The 23,684-nt window shown below is 39.9% G+C and overlaps 2 protein-coding genes and 1 long non-coding RNA gene across 3 annotated transcripts in view; all 3 read left to right on the top strand.

Annotated features, from left to right (window-relative positions):
• sec16b (SEC16 homolog B, endoplasmic reticulum export factor) overlaps positions 1 to 16,472 on the top strand; it is a 66,428-nt gene extending 49,956 nt beyond the window's left edge. Inside the window, exon 27 of the mRNA XM_062555361.1 lies at positions 15,595 to 16,472. The gene's annotated coding sequence lies outside the window, so the exon portion shown is untranslated. The remainder of the gene's footprint in view (positions 1 to 15,594) is intronic.
• Positions 10,759 to 15,598, top strand: znf648 (zinc finger protein 648). The gene is made up of 2 exons (XM_062555362.1): positions 10,759 to 10,963; positions 11,947 to 15,598. Exon 2 carries the CDS (start codon positions 12,070 to 12,072, stop codon positions 13,450 to 13,452), a length of 1,383 nt encoding a protein of 460 aa, XP_062411346.1. The 5' UTR covers positions 10,759 to 10,963; positions 11,947 to 12,069; the 3' UTR covers positions 13,453 to 15,598.
• Positions 16,473 to 22,043: 5,571 nt separating the features above from the next.
• On the top strand, positions 22,044 to 23,462 carry LOC134102165 (uncharacterized). The gene is made up of 2 exons (XR_009941489.1): positions 22,044 to 22,708; positions 23,326 to 23,462. It is a non-coding gene; the product is annotated as an uncharacterized LOC134102165 (long non-coding RNA).
• Positions 23,463 to 23,684: the final 222 nt, after the last annotated feature.

Raw genomic sequence — 23,684 nt, 5'->3', positions numbered from 1 at the left:
GGACAATATGGGGTGTAAACCCATTTTTTTCTGTTTGAGGGATCAGAATGCCATCCTGTAAATAGGATAAAAATGTTGTATCCCATTTTTACTCTTTAGTGATCCCTTAAAATATGTCCAAAAGTTATAAAAAATGAAAAAGGCAACTAAATTGAGGGGCTTAAATGGCCAAGTGGATCAAGTCACACAAGGCTACAAATGTAATATAAGACAGAGATACTGAGGGAGAACACTGTGAAATGTTTAACCCTGTTACGATGGCCTTTGAACCCACTGTGTCCCTAATATCCTGTGATAACTGGAAGTTGGTTTAAAACAGGAAATAAACTTTAAAAAGGCTATATCTAGAGAACGGAAGGTCATAGAAATAAACATTCACTTCTTGCTTGATCCTCATGGTCGAATTATGTCTGATGGAGCAAATCAGATTGAGTCTACGACCTTCCGTTCAAGAGTTGTTCGCGAAAAACTATTTCCCATTGAAACGAATGGGAAAAAACAAAAAACTGAAAGTGTTGAGGCCAAAATCATGGTTTGAGATATTGTGTAGGAGTATGTTTCAGACCATTTGGAGTTGATTGGTACCCACTTTGTGTGACATAAAAAAATCCCCCCTTAGGGTTTAACTTATGGATGGATATGGATGACCAAAAAGTGTAGGATTTTCACTGGTCCTAGGGTTATGTTTATCTAAGTGGATCTCGGGTTAATTGTCCAGGGATACCATTAGAACAAATCACAATGTATGCTGCATCCAACGGTAACTCCAACAGCAACCAGGAGACAATATGCTTCATGCAGAAGAAATTTGTTTAATAAGAATGAACCTCAGTTAAGGACACAGTGGGTTCAAAGGCCATCATAGCAGGGGTTATACATTTCACAGTGTTCTCCCTCAGTATCTCTTCTGTCTTATATTTCATTTTTAGCCTTGTGTGACTTGATCCACTTGGCCATTTAAGCCCCTCAATTTAGTCGCCTTTTTCATTTATGACAACTTTTGGACATATTCTAAGGGATCAATAAAGAGTAAAAATGGGATATAAGATTTTTATCCTGTTTACAGGATGGCATGCTGATCCCTCAAAAAGACAAAATGGGTTTACACCCCATATTGTCCTTCTAAGAGGTTCATACAAATCAAACCAACACCTCCTTCAGCCAAGACATTTTTTTCATTTTTTCTAACTTCAGACATGTGCTGTGGGGATATTAAAATGGACAGGTTGGATCTACCACATTCACATGATCTACAAAGTGCCACACTATTGCAGAAAAAAAGAAATGTTGGATTTGCATTTCATCTTGTCCTTGGAAAAAGGCATTAAAAGTGGCATTTTTAGGAAAAAACGCCATTTTGGCCAACTTTGAAGGCTCATAGCCTCGAAATACAAAAACTAACATTCTCAATTTTTTGTCAACATGTTCTCTTACCCATGGACTATATATATGTAGAGTTTTAAAACTGTGAGTGCTAGCCATTCATGACCATAAGAGAACAAAAACAGGTTTTTTTTTTCATTGCTTTCAAAAAATATATGGGTTTGTTTCGATGAATAAGTCTCCAATGGTGGGAAGGACTGTAATTCCTTTGTGATTTTGGACAACAACACAGGGTACTGCCCCAGTGTTCAAATTTTTAGAAAATAATATGGTAGCCTTAAGAGAGGAGAGGGGTTTAAAAAAAAGTGGTGCTCATTAAATACAGGAATTTTCAGCCTTTTTTTAGGATGCGTTTATCCACATTTGAAGAGCCATATCTCAGAAACCAAACAAGATAACAAGCTAAAATTGTGGTTTTCTTCTAATGAGACATGGAGGAACATGTGCACCAAAAATCAGGAAAAACTGAGGACCATGGTGTCGGACCTGTTCCAACTGATATGGAATTCTGATTGCAAAGTGAACTAATGATCTAAAACAGTTTTCACATGTGAAAATGTGGCAGACAGTTGGCAAAATAGTGTTAGTTTTATCTGAATGCTTAAGCACTAATCGTGATTCTTGTAGCACTATTTCTAAAAATGTTAACACATATTGCAAAACCACTCACTGAGTTTGCCAAACTAAAAGCACAAACACTGCTTTGAACTCAGTTTGCAATTTTGTAACACACACTTTGCAAAACTTTAGACACAATTCACTGCACAACACTCTTTTTGCGGAACTTTAAACACAACTCACAGCTTACACTCAATTACCAAATTTCCAACACACTCCTAGCAAAATCATACACATATATGGCTATCATTAACACTATTTTGCCAACTGTCCGGCACATTTTCACATGTGAAAACTGTTTTAGATCATTAGTTCACTTTGCAATCAGCCTAACATGTAAATAAGGCAGAGGTAAGATATCCGTGTGGAGTACAATGGAGGGAGCAGGAAGAGTGAGAATTAGAGGAGGCCTAGGAAGAGGACGTGGAGGTGAAGAAGAAGGAGAAAGAGGAGGAAGAAGAGGACAAGGAGGTAAAGGAGAGAGAGGGAGAGGATGACAAGGACAAGGAGCCCGGTGCCTTGGACAGGAGGACATTGCATGCGATGTAGATGAAATTTTGTGGCCGTACCCAGAGAGACGTCATAATGTAGACAGATTTTTATTTTTTTTTGTCTCAGTGAAATTACTATTTTGTCTTTTGACTTTGTATTTATTTTGATGAGTGTGAACACCAATACTTGTCTTGAAGTTTGGATTCCTATATGTTTACAGAACTATGACAAAAGTATGACCTCAAACTGACATACTGTAGCCTACATTGTGCACAGAGAAAGCAAAAGCCAGATGTGTCTTGTATTCATACCATCAGTGTGTAGGTCAAACATTGTGTGCTTAGTAGATGATGGCTTTTGTTTACTGTTTGATAAAGAAACACCATTTTTACAAAGGTGTGGAGAGTAAATCAAGCTGTGTTCGCTTTTGCAAGAGAACTACAACGTTTTGATAATTTGGTGAAAGGTTCTGTTATTTGTGTGTAGAGCTTTGCAAAAATAGCCAATAGTTACAAAAAATGTGCTTAAGCGATCAGAAAAAAACTGTAATGATAGCCATACATGTGTATGATTTTTCTAGGAGTGTGTTGGAAATTTGGTAATTGAGTGTAAGCAGTGAGTTGTGTTTAAAGTTCTGCAAAAAGAGTGTTGTGCAGTGAATTGTGCCTACAGTTTTGCCAAGTGTGTGTTACCAAATTGCAAACTGAGTTCAAAGCAGTGTTTGTGCTTTTAGTTTGGCAAACTCAGTGAGTGGTTTTGCCATATGTGTTAATAGTTTTAGAAATTGTGCTACAAGAATCACGATTAGTGCTTAAGCATTCAGAAAAAACTGACAACCAATCGGAATGCAGGCGTGCTTCGCTTGTGTGGATGTCATAAACGAAATCGAACGTTCGAATCTCTCGTAATGAGCAACTTGCGCAACAGAATTTTTTTAGCAGCTGCATTTTACCAGCGTCAAAAGCGACTTTGCAGCTTTGGTCGCTCTCGGTCTGAACGTACAGTTAGTTAAGGGAATAATGTAGTTTAATATGAAGAAACGGTGGCATGTTCCTTTAAAGCGACAAGCACTCAATTACACATCACCAGTACGCACACATTAGACACACCACATTAAAGATATGCCTACAATAAGTGTAACGGTTTTAAAATCAGTATTCAAATTACTAAGTATGTTTAGCTACTAGTAATTACAGATTATAAAATACTAAACATTATTAAGAAAAAACTTGTATATGAATTCCAAAATAAATTAGAAACATATGACATAAGCCATTATTTTCTCTCTCTCTCTCTCTCTCTCTCTCTCTCTGTGTGGAGTAGAATCTAGGATGGCCACTGGTGTGATCACTCTATATTCAACAAAAAATAACATAACAAAACTATCTAATAAGATACAAGTAAAAATAAGAATAAAAAGAGAGTAAAAATATACTACCATAAATAAAAAAAAGTGTAGAGTGTACGGTAAAGCAATAAAATAGAAATGAAATAAAGTCAATCAAAGTGAGGATAGTAAGCAAGTAAAATAGGATTAAAATGATAAAATAGCAACAAGCAAGATTAAATGAAAAATAAAATAAAACTGTAAAAATGGAATGATCTTCAAAACCATAAAGCAGCATCAGCCTAATAAACAATATAAATAATAATAATAACATAATAATAATAATAATAATAATACTGTATGTGCTTATTTATCATTATTTGTACCTGTCTCTGTGTCAGAATCAACATCATCACTTGACAAGTGAATGTGAACCTGTTTTCTAGTGTAGCCTTCTGACAGGAGGCATAAACCATGTTGACTCCCAAATCTGGAAAATATCTTAACTGAGCTACCCAAATGTCAGCCAGGTCTTCAATGAAACTATCAAACTACTGTCCCGTGTACCAACATGTGTGCTGTTATATAACGGTCACATAGTTCCCTCAGCTCCTCCAGGGCCCTGACTGCTGATAGACACCTCTCTTTTTGGGAGGTGGGTGAGAGGATGACAGTGACATATCAAACCAAATGTGTGTTGCAAGCAGCTGCTTAGTGTCTCTGGAAAATGTGTGTGATAAACTTCCAAAGCTAGTACATTTAGGCACGGTTTGCCTTAATTCCTGCTATTCTTTTTAAATGAATGTGTACAATCACAGGGTGTAGCTCATCCTGTAAGGACTTACACTACCAGTGAAGAGTTTTACATAGAACATAGAATGTTATGTAGCATGCATAGCACTTAAAATAATGCAGTGAGCCAAAAAAGTGCAAACAAAGCCAATTTTAATCTATTTTGAAGACACATTTTGCTCTGTCATGAATTGGGTTGCAAAACAGCTTTTAAGGAGTTCTCATACATTTTGAGCACTTTTTGGCTATCATTTTGAGCACTTTTTTCTTCCATTTAATTCAACTGAAAATAATTAAGTTGTCTTTAATGATGCCAAAAGTATGCAAAGTCATAAAGGTAAATGATGAGGAATATAAAATATGAAACATGCAAATTTGCATTGGTTTTTTTTGTTTTGTTATTATGGTAGCAAGTTTCAGTGAATGTCGCCTGACATTGTCATGAGTCTAGTCAGAATGTGAGTCTGATATTGCTCTATTGGGATTATGGAGCATGTATAAACCAATACAGGGCTTGGATAGACCTAACCAAACAGAGCAATGAAAAAGACTATTTACTGTAAAGCTTGCATCTTCTGGTCTTTTTTGAAAGTTACTAGTAGTCTTGTACAACACCCAATAGCAAAATCTAAGACAATGAAATATGTAGCAGGGTAGGCTATTTGGAAAACATTTCCCTCCTTTTAAAAAAAAAATAATTCCTTCAAACTGTACAAACATGCTGAACAGCTGGGAAGGGTGTCGCAAACCCAACAAGCAAACAGACATTTAAAACTTGGGGGACAAAGTCACGCAAACATGTTGTTTGACCTTGATGGAAGTGAAACTGAAGTTTTCCCACATATCCACTTTTTCAGAAAGTGGAAAGTTTTCAGAAAGAATCATGTGATAATCAGTGATAAAACCTCCATTTTCATGTAAATGAAAGGCCAAACTGCATGCATGCAAATAATATGTATTTAGCCACAGCGTTTCTGTTGCTAACAAAATAGCGTGCTCAGATGACGTGATAGATGAGGCATCTTTTGATTAAGGATGGGGCGGGGCTAAAGTTTGGCTGCACCCAGGCAGTATGCCAATTAAGTGCATTATAATGCATGAAAATGCTCTGTACTGTTATTATTGTTCCTGACACTCTGCTAAAGAGGGGTTAGGGGAAACATGTAAGATCTCAGTAACAGTAACAGCAGCTTCTAGCTTCAATCATAAATGTGCAAATTAGAGAATCTCATAAAAACAACCATTCTAACCAACCAACAAACAAACAAGAAACACATTGTGTGCAATTATAACACTTGTCATACCAATACCAAAACACTGAGATAAACCCAGTTTTTCACACTGAGAGTATCTACTGCCGTCTCTGCAGTCAGACCCCTCTCACAGAGCAAGCATGAGACAAATGCTCCCTCCACGCTGCCAGCTGGCCAAGACATCTGTGACTGACCAGTGTACATCTGTCTACTGAGAAAGTGGAGGCTGTGGAGCCATGCTATGAGGTTAGCCTCAAACTGTGAAGGAGAAGTATAAATCATATATTTGTATAGACAATTAGGCTATAGTGAAATGTGGACTAATGTCGGCTTCATGCCACGTCGGATATTTGGAAATTCAGACCACCGATAGATGAAAAATGACTTGGATGCGAAGTCAGGTCGGATTTTTTGACTGTGCCTAAGTTACCCGACATGATGTTATATATATCACCTGAAAGCTCTTGATGAGTAGCCTGGCTAGCGCCACCACTTCTCAATGAGACGTGGTCTGGGAACAAAACGATCCATTTATTGGGAGCCATGGATGTCTTATCAAATGCGTCTGTGCATAGCTCATCATTGGCCTGCATTCCCCCCTGTTCTGTGATTGGCCCCCTATCTGAGGCAAAAATTAGGGCAGTATAGTCTCCAGGCTGCCTTAGCAGCTTGAATCAAATCACGTGCAAGGCAGCATGGGAACACCCAGGCTACTTGATGAGCTATTTCTAACAGACAAAATTATAGAAGTAAAATATTTATAAATATAAAGTTATTGAACAAAAAAACAAAGGTCTTTAACTGTGAACATATAGAAGCAGTTAGATTTGTTTTGGCTCTCCTGTAAAGTTGGTGAAATGTCACTTACGCCATCTTGCTTCTCAGCCCTCGATATTGTCCAACCACAGCAGCCTTGCAACCTTGCAACAACACAAGAGACACATTTTACTCTCATTACAAATAGGTAATTCATTATACGGTAATTATTATACGGCAATTCTTATCACTTATTTATGCATTTCCTGTATTTGTTTTCCGAGCTGATTTCATGAACAGAGTTTTTAAAGCCAGCTTGTCCAAGTTTTACTACCGGCATGAAGGCTGTATAAATGCTGCTTTGACTAGCATTACGTACTAACACACTGCTTATCTAATAAAAATGTTCCACCCTTTCAGGCTGTTGGGGTCAAATTGAAATAAACTGCTAGCTAATAACTGTAGCACTTGACTTGCTTGACTTCTTCGAAGAAGTGTCATCCTGAAAGAAATGAATTTGTCTGCCAGTGCGAGTAAATTTCAAGACTCCTTATCATACAGTAAGTCAAAGTCCTCTTAAATTAAAGAGATTGGCTGAGTTTCCCGGATTCGTTAAAAAGCTCTTAAGTGCTAAGAACATCTTAGGAGCGTTCTTAGAGCGCTCCTATAAGAAGTTCTTTGCACTTAAGAGCTTCTTAACAAATCTGGGAAACCCAGCCCATGTCTGTTGAGTTCTATTTGGTGGCATAGGTGAGCACAGCAACCATATTGCTGGGGGCAGCTAGACACCTGGTTCTCCACTGACCTCCAGTGATTGTTTCCTCCATAGATACAGTATAAGAGCTATACCGCATTGGGCTCCAGAGTGGCAGGCATTACTCACTGTGGGAATATGTTTACTACAATAATATAAAGAGCAGTTGAATGGAATTGGAGAGTAGATTTTCAGAATTGAAATTGGACCTTAACAGTTGCCAGTTTGGGAACCTCTGCACTACGGAGCCTTCTATTAATGTGGAACTGAGCTCTATAAAATGGCTCTGCAATCAGAAGATGGGGGGGCATAAGAGAAGAGAAGACTGATTAGATCTTATCTCATTCCTGTTTCCCATCTCGATTACCATGGATAACATCATATTCAATGGATCTGGAGTCGTTGATCTGTAAACCTTTTGTCATCTACTGCCCTATAGCAACTGAACTCAGCACTTAGAAGTGCTACTGCAATGGAATGATGAGAATGAGTGTAACCCCATCTACTGTATCTCTGAGGAATGTTGCCAGCAGTCAGAAGATGGAGAATTCTGATGAAGACAGTCACACTTGATCTCCCTCTTTGGTTCCCACCTCTATTAACTATGGACAACATCATTATTAAAACACCAGGATCCCTGATACTTCACCACAACATCTGAAGCACATGTTGGTGAGAGTGGTCTCAATCTGTAAGGATTAACTCTGGCAGGCCTTTGCTGTACTCTTGGTGAGTAGGCTACAGCATGCTTTCGCTTTCTTCCAAAAGCATTTAGTTACAACTGTTTTAGACAAGGTATGATAACCCATGACAATTTAAAAACATGATAAAATGATGTATTTCATATACATTTTCAGACAAAAGGGTACATTCTTAAAAAGTGTACAGTATTTAAGAAGTGTGCAGCTTATCCTCCCTTGATTTCTGAAATTTATGAGTAAAGCACTCCTAGCACCCTATCAGCTTCTCATGGCCTATGTGTATAGCCTACAGTATATTGTAAAGATGAGCCTTCCCTTAAGGGAGGACACGGCAGGTGAAAACATTGTTTTTTCATGCACTGGCCAATTTTGAGGTTTTGGGCTAGTTCGCTATCTTAGCATGTATTCTTTCACAAAACAAAGTCCGATTTACACATCTAGGTGTTTGTTTCATTAGGCCTACATTTTGTCTACTCCTAAATTCACCAAAAGTTACCATACCAACATTTCATGCACTGCCGAAGCATACAGTATAATATGTGGTACCATCGTGCTATTTTTTTCTGACTATCGTAGGAATTCGTACGATAATGAGGGGTGGCGTAATCGTATCATTTGTTACGATGAGCTGTGAGACGTGGTACCCTTTTTTTCCTCTGCTTTATTAAAGACATAATGAAAATATACCAATAACACAAATGTGAAAGAATATTATTACAATTATACAAAAAAGTTACAAGGCGCACAAGGCAAAGAGAATAAATAATGAGTAAATAAATGAAAAGACAACGAAAAAAAGAAAGAAAAAACTATATAGGGGAATTGACAAGCACATTATTGTGGTGTGTAAGCAATATTGTACGTTGGTGGTACCGTTAGAAAACTCTTTTTCCTGAATGAAGCTATGCAATCCACATGTCTTGTATCAGCAACCATTCGCAAAAAGTCATAGGTGAGTCTACGGAGAACGGAATCTCAGTGAGTTTTCACTTACAAGAGTTTTACAGAGGGGTTGTTGATATATTATTCCTAGCCTGGTTTATATGACATTTTATTCCTAAAAGTATGGCGAAAATCATTTAAAAAAAAAAAGAATTTTGAGCCTGACTTTGTCCAAGCTCAGATTTCTTGTTTTAAAATGTATGCAAATTAGCACATATTTATTATTGCATATAGGCTATTCAAACTTGAAATACATTTTTTAAAAAAATCATGATATATACTGTATATATGATGTAAGCATAGTGATCTCTGTTGATAAAAAACTGACAATTCACCTGTAGTGTCTCGCCCCTGTTTGTTGTGCCCTGTTGTGCAAATAATTTAATAAACAACCAACTAATAATCTTCAACACTGTTATCATAATACAATAAACCAGATCATCTGCCTTTTCAGGTGTTCTATTTGCATTGCATCTTTGGATAGATGAGGTATAGAATTTGGACAATATTAGCTACTTTCATGCACATCTACAGTATAGCTACTTGTCACTAATGGATATGAAATCTGATGGCCAGAAGGTTGGTTAACATGTTAAAATGTGTTATACTGTAACATGTTGTGTAGGATCAGGGGCTACATACCACCAACACACTGACACTACAGCTTATCAATCATGTTTTATACTGTCTGACAATGCCATTTGTTGACTGGTATGTCCTACAATCTTGTTGTATCTGGCTAAAAGACTGTTGCAGGCTATCCTACAGCTAGTTTCTACTCAAGAAGCAGGTTCACAGAGTTAGACCATACAGTGCCCTCTAATGCTCAAGTTTCTCCACTTATCTATGGGGCCCATGCTGGTTTGGCTAGACGTGTGCCACAAAGGCACGGCATCAGCACATGCTATTTCTGATTATCTGTCACTAATAGGCTACTGCCTTCGCTCATCTCCGAAGACCCGACTTAAAAAAAATCCTGACCTCCCCAAAAAAGTGTGTTTATGGCATCAGCTCGGAAAACAAATAAGAAAAGCTAAATAGTCTAAGTTATTAGAATTGCTTACTATGGTTGAGCAAGAAGGAAAATGTCTCGGGAGAGTGTTTATAAGCCTATTTGTAGTGTTGCCTATTTCTAATGAAAGTGAGAATCGCCTCTTGTACTGTTGCAAGTGAGGCAGCTGTGGTTGAAGAATATGATAGTGACGTCCACTCGGGTACATCAGGACACAGGAGTTCCGCACGAGTCTCCGAGCAAGTAAAATCAGATCCGACTTGAGTTCTGTCGGAGGTTGGCATCTCCGAATAGCCTAGGGCCTACTGTATATGTGGCACGAGGGCGCTAATATGTTCACAGTGCATTCTTGTTTATTTGCATGTTGGCTGCATGAAGCCCTCACCGGCCAAACACCTAAACAAATCCTGATGTTTGCTATTTTCTCAGGAAAAATAATTGGGCTCATTATCTTAGTTGGAGACTTTCGCTCAATGGAAGTCCGATTTCATATGAATACAATGCGCAATAGACCTTCATGATAGTGTCCTAGCTAGGATACACGCACCTTACAGATTCACCCTGTAGCCTACCTATGTGTCACCATTTGATCACTTGGGGACACAGCATAGCTTTGTCTACGCTGTCTGCATGTTGTCTATTTCGGGGGAGCATGGAAAATGTCCAGGGGCATTGCCTAAGGGTACGGCTCGACGTCAGTGTTTCAGACTTGCCGGCTGGCATAGCCTACGTTGCCGTTGCATCACTATGCTACACCGACATATCGCGAATGCGCTCAAATATTTTGGGGACAGTAATTTGACAGTTTTGTTTGTGACTCCGCCTCCGTTATGGCTGAACTTTCTATAGAGTCCTAGCATGCTGTCAAGTAAAAGCAGAGAATGAGTTGCATACGGACATTTCGCTGATTGTTCACTTGCGGGGTAGCCATCGGTAAGTTTTGATACGCTTTTATTATAGCCTATAATCATAATCTTTATAAAGACATATGGAAGAGAGCTATTATTATACAGAGAAATTATTTTAGATAATTATGTGATTTACATCATACTTTGTTAAACAATATTGACGGGATAAGCCGAAGAGTCATTGCTGTTTTGCTTCAGTTTTGGCACTTCTTGAGTGTGCATTTCTGGAACGAAAACTCAACAAACCGAAGCACGTAACAGTAAATAACACTTCTTAATAAGGACTGAATGAAAATTGCGTGATGGCATAAGGCTTCAGGGAATCCCCTTCTCAAAATGCTGCTTCAGAAAGCCGGGTTTTGCCGGAGCATTGGACCAACTGTTTGCAACCATGTGTAGGCAACCCTAGCGCAACGTTTCTCCCTGGCGTTTTTGTGACTAACACAGACATAATTGAGGATAGTTTTTTGCATGGACGTTGTCGAGTCTCAAGACATAGAGAAGGGAATCCAGATTAAGGACTCCTCAATGCATAGGCTATACTGTGGTTCTGCAAGGTTACAGGGAAAAAAACCATACGAAGATGTTTTGCTTAATTTACATGTGTCTCAGTATAGCCTATTATTAGTTATGTGAAAGAGAGGAAAGCTGTGGCATATACGAATTAAACTCAGTAAATTCAGGAAAAAAATAACAGAAACTCAGTTAATGTTTGACATTGTTATTTTTTATGGTCCATATTTGTATTGGCTGACATAATATTTGACAATAGTTGTTCTATAGCCTACACTGGAGAGTTTGTGACTTATATTTTGCCTCTCAAAAGACCCTGTCAGTTGACTGAACACTTGTGCAAGCCTTTTCTGCTTTTGCCTACTTTTCAAATTGATATTCCGTCAAACATCACCACATATCAGCTGTACCCTGTCATCATACATTAATGTGAGCATCTTTGTTTCCTGGATTTCTTGCCCCACAGCATGATTAACTGTTGTAGAAATGTTTCAGGCTCCAAGAACTGAGGGGGGTCACCATATGTCCCGGGAGAAGTTCAAGCCACAACACCTGAACTTGAGGAAAGTGACAAAAAGCCGCGACACGTAAAAAGATAATCCCCAAATTAACACAGCGATGGCAAAACCAGAGGATGCCTACAATCCAGGGAGCTTAAATGACATCTATATCTCAAAACGAAGTATCAGGAAGGCTTTCATCAGCAAAAGGCACTATCTCCCTCATAAAGCCCAAGAGAAAGAGAGTAACAGCAGCCTCGGAGGAGCTCCTGGCGTCTTCACACTGTCCGGTGAGCAGGAGGAAACCAGCTCGTCCATGGCTTGCTGTCCCGATTTGCTGCTCTGCATTAAGACCGAGCCTGTGGAGTGTTACCTGTCCGACAAGTTCTCCGAGCTCTCCCCAAGAGACCAGTCACCGGTCGAGCCGAAGCCGTGTTTAACCGTCTGGTCCGGCGGCAGTGAGATGGCCACAGAGTCCCGTGAACTGAGTGACACGTCCAGAGTAATGCGTCCCCGCAAAGCAAAGCAACGCAAAAATCAAGCAAAGATGAAGAAACATCGCAAGAGTTTTGACCACTCAGATGAACAGGATGAGGGCTTAAATGATGACGAAAGCCCCCAGATAGCCCAGGGCAACGATGATGATGATGATGATGATGACGATGATGACGATGATGGCGCGGCGTCAGACGGGCGCGTGGAAGAGGACAAAGGAAAGGAAGGACCAAAAGTTCAGCCGAAGGAGGCGAGCAAAGCGGACGACAAGGCATGCCTCATCTTCCCGGCCATGAAGAAGCGCGGGGTGGAGGGCGACATGGAAAACCGGCCCTACAAGTGCACGCACTGCAACTGGGCGTTCACCAAGTCCAGCAACCTGGTGAGCCACATCCGCACGCACAGCGGCCTGAAGCCGCACGTGTGCGACCTGTGCGGGAAGGCCTACTCGCACCAGGGCACGCTGCAGCAGCACAAGCGGCTGCACACGGGCGAGCGGCCCTACCACTGCCCCTTCTGCGAGAAGACCTACATCTGGTCCTCCGACTACCGCAAGCACATCCGCACGCACACCGGCGAGAAGCCGTACATCTGCGAGACCTGCGGCAAGGACTTCGTCCGATCGTCCGACCTGCGCAAGCATGAGCGTAACATGCACTTCAACAACAAGCCCTTCCCGTGCACCAAGTGCGGCAAGACCTTCAACAAGCCGCTATCGCTGCTGCGCCACGAGCGCACGCACCTGGGCAAGCGCCCCTTCGTGTGCCCCGAGTGCGGCAAGGCCTTTGCCATGCCCAGCCGCATGATGGAGCACCGCAAGGTGCACAGCGGCGTGCGGCCGTACGTCTGCCACATCTGCAGCAAGGCTTTCACCAAGTCCTCCAACCTGCTGGAGCACCAGTCCGTGCACAGCGGCTTCCGGCCGCACAAGTGCGGCGAGTGTGGGGTGGCCTTTGCCATGGCCTCACGCTTGGTCCGACACCAGCGGGTGCATACTGGGGAGTAAGCCAAAAAAAGCACCCCGGTGTCAGCAGCAACAAGAATTCAATGTCGTGAGAAAACAAAACAGAGCGCATCGTAGCAAACGCAAGTGCCAAAGAATCTTCAGGGAAAGTCCGACAATCACAGGAACAGAGCTTTAAAGACTGAATATTTAATAGACAGCCTTGGTCCCATATGCAAAGTAGTTAAACACTGTAGTAATGGATTTAATTCCTGACTGAGCTTGAAGACATGACTGACATAAACATCCTCCCTAAATTAACTGCCCAACCTTGTTTTCAATTTGTCTCAGACCTGCCCCATTCAAAAGAAATTTCTTTGTAACCTTGCAACATCACAGGAATCATGGATTGAACTAATTTCCACCTATAATACTGCTTGTAATATGCAATATACAAATGCAAACGCACAAACAGACAAAAAAGCAAACAGCAACAGAACTCTTTGCTCGTTTGTCCTGATTGCTTGTATGATGGACTCACTCACTGACTATGCTGTTGTCTTTAGAGACATGGTGTGTTCTGGAATTGCGATGTTATTTTTTGGGGGTCTAAGCAGTGAAGCTGCTGGATCCTTATTGTATTTGCAAGGATTATTGTTAGGGGTCCAAGCAGTGAAGCTCCTGAAACCCTATTGTTTTTGCTCATCTTTTTTTGAACTTCTTTTTTATACTGATTCCCTGGAAGCTCTTGAATCCAACCCACCCTGCTACACCCATTTCAACATTTTCGAAAAACACAAAAGAGAAACTAATGCACTCCTAGATTGTTCTGATCTGAATCTCACAAAATTTGGTACACATCATGTGATCAAATTTCAGGGTGTAGCCTGAGATTATTCTATTGCTGATATCTTCTACAAATTAATTCACAAATAAACATAGTACATGCAATCGCAATAACATTCTGTATAGGCACACCCAATTCTGTGAAATTCCATCCTTAGGGGATGCTAAATCTGCTGCTAAAGTCTGGTGTCTGGTAATACTATGCAACCCCCTCATTGCTGCTTGCAACTATATTTACTGCCGGAATTTGGTTGGCTGTTAGTGGCAATGAGTGTGCGAATTCACAATTAGAATATAGGCTATACGCATACCAAATGTAGAAGGATAACAATTTGTATATAATTTCACATTTTTATGTTAAGTTGTTCTTGAGATATCTAGTTTTAATTCCAAACACATCAACAGCTACAGGCCAAAGTGCTTTTTTGTTAATTGCAGCGCCCCCTAGAGGTCAAAGGTCACCACATTTTTAGGCGTCCTCCTAATTGGGGTCTGAACTGCATGTACTTATTTTGGTTTTGATAGCCTACATGCAAGGGTTGCTGAGATATGAGCTCACTTCCTGTTTGGAGGCTTTGCCGCAAATTTCGATCGGCTGTTACGGGCGAACAGTTCTAGTTCCGAAGATGAAAAGCACGTCCTGTTTGAGGCTTGGTCTGAAGATGCTCTGTGTCAAATTTGGTGAAAATCCATCATGGTGGAAATTGACATCATAGAGTGTGTTAACTCGGCTTGGTCCTAGGATTCCAATGATACCTGATTTTATCAAATCGGAGCAACGGGTGAAAGGTTATGTGCATAAATGCACTTTCAACTTTGACCTGTTGGTGGCGTTAGAGCATTCAAGGTACCGACAAGAAACTTGAAACTGAAATTAATCATGAGACTGTCCCCAATCAGTGTGCCAAACCATACTCACAACCATAAGATTTCAGTTGTCACCAGATTTGCCAAAATGTCCAAATTACATACACCTACAATCACCAAAGTGTTATTCTGTACAATAGTAATATTATATAGCTACCAACATTGGTTGCGACTGCTGCTGTATGTATGGTTTCAACTTCTGCTACACTGCTTGGACCCCATTAATGCCCGTTTGTGGCTATATTCATAAAATTCATTTTTACCAGCTTTTATTACTACCTCCCTCTGACTACCTTAATGTCTTTCATCTCGTACTACCTTTTTATATCTAGTATTGAATTGCACTTTTAGATTTATTCCTATGAAAAATAATAACGACAATTCATTATATTATTTATAAACCCACTAATATTGTGAGAATTATTATATACAATTCGGATACATTTGTTTTTTTTTGGCCTTTACTAATGAGTCTTTTCACTTTGTACACAGATGTCCACTTTTGTGTAATGACTGGATTGCTGTGCAGAGTCCTATAAAGCAGGCCAGTTCGTTGAGAGATTTTCCCCATGTGATTCCACACTCTCAGGAATGCTTGAGGACCAACCGTCTTACCTACTGAGTCTCAGATGTTACCCTGCTGGTGAGAAATAGTCTCAGCACCTGCCTTAGCTGGACCCTGGCCTAGTGGTAGATTTGTTGTTTTACTGCAAGTGGAATTGCGTGAATATCTTGTCAGGCGTCAGAATGCAAAACGTTATTTCAGTTGTCAGGATGTGTTTTTCTTTTTTTCTTTTCTCGGATTTGAGTCTTGTTAAAAGCTGTTGCCAAGTATTTCTACTGATATAAATGTCTGTCATATAGTTGTCTCCAGACCGTAGTGTGCTTACAACACTGTGACGAAGTGTGACAAAGTGTTACAAATGTAACAGAATGAACGGCTAAAAATGTTAATGCCTCAATTTGCATTTTATCAATGATAAAGGCCTTACATGTACTGTATACTCATGGCAGTCAAACCTGTATTTTAGTTGCAGAGGCAGATATTTGTGCTATCTGCAAAGTTTATTTGTATACATTATACTGTTAAGTTGTGTCTTATCGGTTTCAGTTTAAAGTCTGAAACCTGTGCATAGAGTGGGATCTTTCTCATATTGAGCATTTTTTGAGACTTGGATTAAGATTACGGTATTTCTTAGCAGAGCAATATGCTATTGCTCATAGAATGTACTTGTCCTTCTTTATCAGTGTTCAAACAGTTTGTGTGATGCTAAGCATAATCATTGCATAGGCCAGTATATGTGCAAATGCCATCTCATTTTGATATCTGGAGTTGTGTGGTAGAAATAAAAACTGTCAGACTGTAGAAGAACTAATGTAATTTGGATTGATATGTTTGTCCAGACCCTTCATCAATTCATCTCGTTGTTTCACATGTAAAAAAACCCACATACACATGCCTTTTAAAAGGTGACAGTAGAGTCTCACATGTGTGTGTGTGCGTGCACTGTTGTGCTGTGCACACTTTATCCTTCCACAGGAACGCTTGCTCAATCTCAAGACCTCAAACTCAGATGTCAAAGATAGCACAAGGCAGCGGCCCATACTGTATGATCCTTCAGCGCAGGGAGGAGTAACCCCATTCACACAGCAAGTTACAGCAACATCAGATATAGATCCATATCATACAGGCACCTGTTTATAATAACCACAGACTTGGTCACATAGCCACAGACATCTTATCAAGCAAGATACCTGTATCACAACGGCAACAGCAATCCTCTCATTGAGGGATCACCATTCTAATGTGCAATATGATGCTCAATAGCATGCAATTGATTCTCAGTCTTTCCTTGCACCATTTTTTTTCCACTTCAGGACCATCAAGCACACTCGCAGTTATGCTGAATGAACTCAAACAATACCTCTTCAAAAGACAATCTGTCACTTCCTCTTAATGATCTTTAAACCAAGTAATGAAGATATTCAATGACCTACTGAACTGAACTATCTTCCGCAACAGCTTGGGGTTCCCCATCGATCCCCTAGGTTATATTAATAGAGTCTATTTCAGCCATCAGTAGAGTTTTGCTAGTGTTTAATTTCCGTGGCCTGAAATGTCCTGGTTGGACCAGAAGCTGCAAAGTAATATGAGCCCCTAGCAACGCACATGTAGGAACATGTGTCCAGAGTCTGAGCGTGACGCGAAGTGGAGCTGCCAACACATGGTCTGGCTACCCAACAACTTGTTTATGTGTGTTTTTGACAGAGAACTTGGATCGTGTTGTGTAGGTGACCACCTTTAGTATATTTGTGCCACTGAAACATGTCCTCCTGTTCTTGAATGTGTCTGCGTGTGAGTGTGTCTGTTTGGAGTGGGGGAGAGTGTGTGAGGGTGTCTGGAAGCCTATTTTCGAAGTGATCCAAAATACTCTGCCCTCTCATGTCTATCCACACACACACACACACACACACACACACACACACAGTTGTGCAGAGTAAGGGGAAAAGGAGACAGCACATGTCTTGTTGTGAAATTCTTTAGCTCTAATTGAAAAGTGATGTGTAGAAGCAGTGCGCTCTGGCTGCCCTTCCTAAAATGGCTGCTTAATTGTATTATTGTTGGGTGTCATTTCACTTCCTCTGGGCTGGACAGATCTCCATCTGAGGAGACAAACAGTATAACAGTTTCTGTTTGCGAACATGTACAGCTTGACCATCAAACACAACCAATGATACTTTACATTTACATAACACAAACATCCATCACATAAGAAAGACATGTGGTCTTTGTGACCTGCTCTCAGCATAAATAAGCAGTAAAGGTATGACCATGGCCAAGTTTAAACAAACATGTTGAATATTCTGTGTTACTGACTTCTAATGATAGCAAAACTATGTAACAGTAAAGACTTTGAAATCTTAAAATACATTAATTGGGAGAGTACCATGTGTGCTAGTACCTCCATGTGTTAAAATGTATTCTTGGGGTGCAGTATCTCAGAGAAGCCCATAATCACCACTGCCGATGACAGAAACCCATACACACACACATGTTGCCTGCTTGTCAAACGCTGTGAGATGTGGGGGAGTCAAGCAACCCTCGCGGCTGGCATTGTGACATTGGAGCTGGGTACTTATTTAAGATAATACAGAGGATATAACATCGCATTCAGGGGGAGTTCAGTCCAGGTCGAATGAGGTTGTCAGTGCAGAGGATCCTCCCTAAGGAACAATTATACCATTTATAGGGGTGATAGAATGGATGAGTAGTTCACCTTGCTCTGAGATGTTAACACATACGGTATGTAACTTAGGTCAGATGTTATTTCAAAAGCACAGTTTCAACCCTACAATTAGGCTGGAGAATAAAATGTTAGTGCCTCCTCCTGGTTTTTTGGACATCCTCATGAATAATGAATTACCTTGCAGCCAATGCCTACTCACTTTGCAACTACACACTCCTGTACACAGGGCTGATAGACAGGAAATGATCTGTGCCTGAAATGATCAAATAGATTCAAAAACAAGAGAATAGCCTTTCTTGACATCGTACACGGCTGAACTCAAGCCTGAATTCAGGCACCATGCCTGAACTCTAGGCCTGTGTACAGTAGGTGGCAGTATACAACAAATGAACAATCTGCCAATACACTAAAGGAGAGTAGTAGTGGTAAAGTACATACAATTCACATTACTAAAACATTCATTACAGTTTTTCACAGTTGCTCAAACACTAAACCCCATTCTCTGAATCAAATTCTCAAATGCCTGAACACATTTATTGAATTATTCCCTTTTTTGGCAAAACCATAGACTACTTTCACCCACTTTCACCCATTTTACCAAACTCATTAACCCTTTTTGCAAAACTGTGAACACATTGTGCATTCTGTTGCACTTCTTAATTATACTGATAACCAAACAACACAGAAGTTGAACACAATTAGTGCACAGTTGTCTCCATTTGAACACTACCACTCAAAATTGATAACACTTCTGTCTAATGATGTGACAACCAATATAAATCAGTTCAGAGTTGACAGAGACGCAGGGGACAACAAGTGTGTGTTACAGTAGAAGTGGGGTACAAGGAAGAGGAGGGTGCAGGTAGGAGGAAGAGGATGAAGAGAAAGACAGAGAGTCCCAAGAGTTGCAATACTGTAAATGATGATACAGTATTTGGGCAACAATCATTGACCATGTTCTGGTTCATGGAATGCCAATGAGAGAAGCAGGACTTCATGGTCCAACCCAACATCAGTGGTTTCTCTGTGGCGTCAATAATCCAAAGATTCAGACTACAGAAGAGAAATGGCGTAAATGTCCATTATCATACAGTACAGTAATCACTGAACATCCACTGTTACACACTTACTACCCTTTGAGCTCAACTCTGAGAGAGTGAAAGAGCTGAGTTATCAGTATGTCCAAGTAAGTCTAAATTTAGGCACAATACAATATTACAGTGGCATCACAGTACAAATCATATTCAGTACAGTATTGGCCTGTCTTTCTGTTCACTTACAAAACTATTGATTTATATCTTCAGATAGGCTAGAGGATATGAGTAGAGAGTGATATAAGTCCTTATTCTTTATTTTCATTGTGATATTTTATTTTTCAAATTAGAATGAATACAATTCCTCCAGGAGCCATAGACCCTGCCCTGAAAACTGTGTCTTCCATTGTTTGGTGTATTGTCTTATCACTGCTCTGCAGGAGTGTACTTTTGCCTGATGTGTTCAATGATTTGAGACCATTAGTTAGTTTTGAGCAAAATTAAAAGTGTTTTGAGGTGATTGTTCAGTTTTGCAACAAGATTCAAGGGTTTCGAGAATGTAGTTTGAGTTGTAAGATTTGGGTTCACAGTTTTGAGAAAACGGTAAAGAGTTCTGAAAAAGGTGTTCTAGCAATTGTGAAAAACTGTAATTGCAACATGCAAACATTTACCTGGATCAATACACTAAGCAGGTTGCTGAAATGGAACTGACTTAGCTCAGGTTTTGATCAACACACAGTGCTGCTTTAAAGGAGAATGAAACCATTCTCTACAAACCACAGGCCCTAACATGGCCTACAACAAGCCCTCCTGGCCTACAACAGCCAATTTTGACATGTAAAGATGTCATGCTTATTTGTATTCGTTCGTCTCCAGTTTATATCAGAAAGTTGACAAGTCAAGGTGCCACGGCAATTACACCTATCGATGCAAAAGTTTCAAGCATCGACATACAGGAAAGGAGATCCCCACCAAAGGAGTAATTTCATGTAACACTACTTCAGTTATATACCTACTTACATGTCCCTGTGGTAAATCTTATGTGGGTAAAACCACCAGAGCTTTAAAAACACGCAATGGGGGTACATAGGAGTACTATTAGATGTAAAAACATGAACTACTGTGTCCTGTGGGGGATGATGATTTAATGATGTCATTAAATTGAATTAATTTCCCCTCACAGATTTCTGGCAACAGGGAACTCCTTCAGGTCACTTGCCTTCAGCTACAGGATAGGGTTTTCCACTGTGGTGGGAATTGTGAGGGAGGTCTGTGAGGCCATCTGGACCTGTTTGGTGCAGGACTATATGCCACCACCAGGGAAAGAAGAGTGGAAAGCCATTGCTGAGGATTATGGGAGGCTCTGTGACTTACCTAATTGTAAGTAATTGTGGTGCAATTGACGGAAAGCATGTTGTAATCCAGTCCCCTGCAAACAGTGGCTCCTTACACTAAGGGGACATTTTCCATTGTATTGTTGGCTGTTGTGGATGCCCACTATTGTTTCCGCATGATTGATGTTGGTGCTTATGGAAAGAGTATGGAATGAAATTACTGAAAAAACGTTTGTATGCCTGTAGATTATAGTTTGTACTCGTAGAAATGTTTTGTACTCGTACAAAAAAAATGTGTACATGAAAAATAATTTTGTATGCCTGTAGATTATAGTTTGTACTCGTAGAAATGGTTTGTACTCGTAAAAAAAAGATTTGTACATGAAAAATAATTTTGTCCTTGTAAAAAAATGTTTTTTGTGTCTGTAACAAAGTTTTGAGCTTGTAATAAAAACCTGTCCTTGTAATAAATATTTTTTTTTCTACCAACACAAAATCCTGGTACGAACACAAAACTTTTTTCTACAAGCACAGAATCCTGGTACGAACACAAAACTTTTTTCTACAAGCACGGAATCCTGGTACGAACACAAAACTTTTTTTGGAATTAGCCAATCACCATGCTATCTCAAAATAGCCAGCCAATCACAACACTGCTATCTCAAAGTAGCCAATCACCACAAATCCACCGGCCATACTTTGCCTCCTTGATTTTTCCTCCACTTAACGTGACCTGATTTAGCCAAAGATCTCACGGGAACTATCTATCAAACTTTGCTTCATCTTCATATCATTTTGGTGGAAACGTGGTGCTAAATTCCCATAAACTTTGTTCAGTGAACTGGTAAAACCGTCCGTTTGTAAGCAAAATCAAAAATCACGATCTTTCAGTTTGTTTACCGTTACCTAGCAACCACAGCATAGTCATTCAAATGTCAGTCATTTCCTTTGCTGCGAAACAACGATTAAAACTAGACAATGACAGGTGCACAAACTCTTATTTGCCGCGAGGTAAAGGCAACAAAGAAAAGAGAGTCATTTGCACATACTTTCACAATATTTTATTTTGGCATGCAAAAAAAACCTGTACTGAGATTTGAACTTGTGATCTCAGATTTCAAACCCGTTCACTTCTCCACTACACTACTCGTAATTTCCACGTGAAACAAAGGAAATGACTGACATTTGAATGACTATGCTGTGGTTGCTAGGTAATGGTAAACAAACTGAAAGATCGTGATTTTTGATTTTGCTTACAAACGAACGGTTTTACCAGTTCACTGAACAAAGTTTATGGGAATTTAGCACCACGTTTCTATGGAGTGGGATAGCTGTCAGAATAGTCGTGTCCATAGATTTGATCCACATGCGTATTTGTCTGTAGTCGTGCATAAAATACATATTTGTGAGTTCTCAAATGAGTCCAGTCGTGCATAAAATATATTGTGTGTATTTTATCCATCAGAATACGGATGGGAAAAAAATACGAATTCAAAAATTACAAGTACGAAACCAAACTTTACAGGTAGGCTTTCATTTATGAGTACGACTTCGCACCAGCTTCGCACAAGTGACTGAACTGTCAAAATACGTCATCGCCGCATTCAGAGACATTACTTGTTGAGAAAAGAAACATAGATCGAGATCAAGACTGCGCATGCGCTGAAGATAACGCCATCTGGGGGCAGCGGTGCCGCAGCCATGATCGCACTGTCAGTGCTAACGTTTGTGATAGCTACCTGTGGAGTTGAACAAATCGTCTTTTTTTTGGCTTACGATGTCGGGAAGAACCTGTTGTGTGTTCGGCTGTTACAACAGCAGTGGGGAGATAGAGATATGGAACAAAAATGTATAAGTTCACCGTTATTACCGTGTTGACACCATAAGCACTAGCTAATAGCACTGCAGCTTCCCAGCGAGCTGAAGAACAAGCTGTTCGTCAGAAGTGGAGTGGATTGTGAACATCAACTTTCAGAACAAACATGTCACGGTAAGTTTTGTTCAACAGTATTAATCTTAAATCTTGCCAGTTGCCACAATGACTAGCACGCTGTTTTATAGTCTTCTATGGCGAAACATCAGCTAACTTTAACGCTATCTGTGTTGGTGTGTCAAGACATGGCACCAAATATTTGACGTAGAAGCAAAACTTAGTATATGCTAGGAACTTAGGAGTCGCCAGAATACTTATCTCCATCAACTAAATGGCACTATCGAAAAATTATTCGCTTGAACTATCTACCGCTCTGCGGTAGGGCAGCCATGGTGGCCATCTAATCAACATGGTTACATTACAAACAGAAAACGTATGATGGAGGTCGGGGGCAGGCGACACTATGCTAGTTGCTAGCAAGATTGCTTTCCCTCTTTGGTAACGTTAACCATGAAATAATCAACTGTTTGGAAAGATCTTAGTGTGTTTTACTCCGATTCAGTATTATAATAAACAGTTTTTGGGTAGCACTCACATTTAAAACTCTCACTTGGATATTTGATGTAGATGTTGTGCAAAATGTTCATGATTGTTTTTGGGTTAAATTTGTTGTTGTGCTGAGTTATAGTCTACATGTAAGTAATTTCCTTTTCTCTTTTGTTGTATTTTATCAGGGGTCATTGTCATCTGGAAGAGCACCTCCCAAAAGAAGATGTCCTCAGCCTTTACAAGAGGACACATCATGTGCTTGGAATTTGTGCACAATGGAATAAAGAACAGTTGTTGATGTATTAATTACAGTTTATTTGAACTTGATAAAGTCACTTCATTTAATTTCTACAATACGTATCACATACAAATTGTTGTTATATTACTATTACAAAATGACAATGCAAATGATAAGACCATATTACATTACATTTGGCTGAGGCTTTTTAGCCAACGCGACTTACAACATGGTAGAAACATTTAAAGCTTTTAAGAGCAATTCTAACAACAATTTAAGTGCATCAATGAGTGTAGTAGGTAGTAC

Source organism: Sardina pilchardus, chromosome 15 (genome assembly GCF_963854185.1).
Source record: "Sardina pilchardus chromosome 15, fSarPil1.1, whole genome shotgun sequence".
NCBI classification, from domain to species: Eukaryota; Metazoa; Chordata; class Actinopteri; order Clupeiformes; family Clupeidae; genus Sardina; species Sardina pilchardus.
This window is presented reverse-complemented; position numbering and strand designations above follow the sequence as displayed.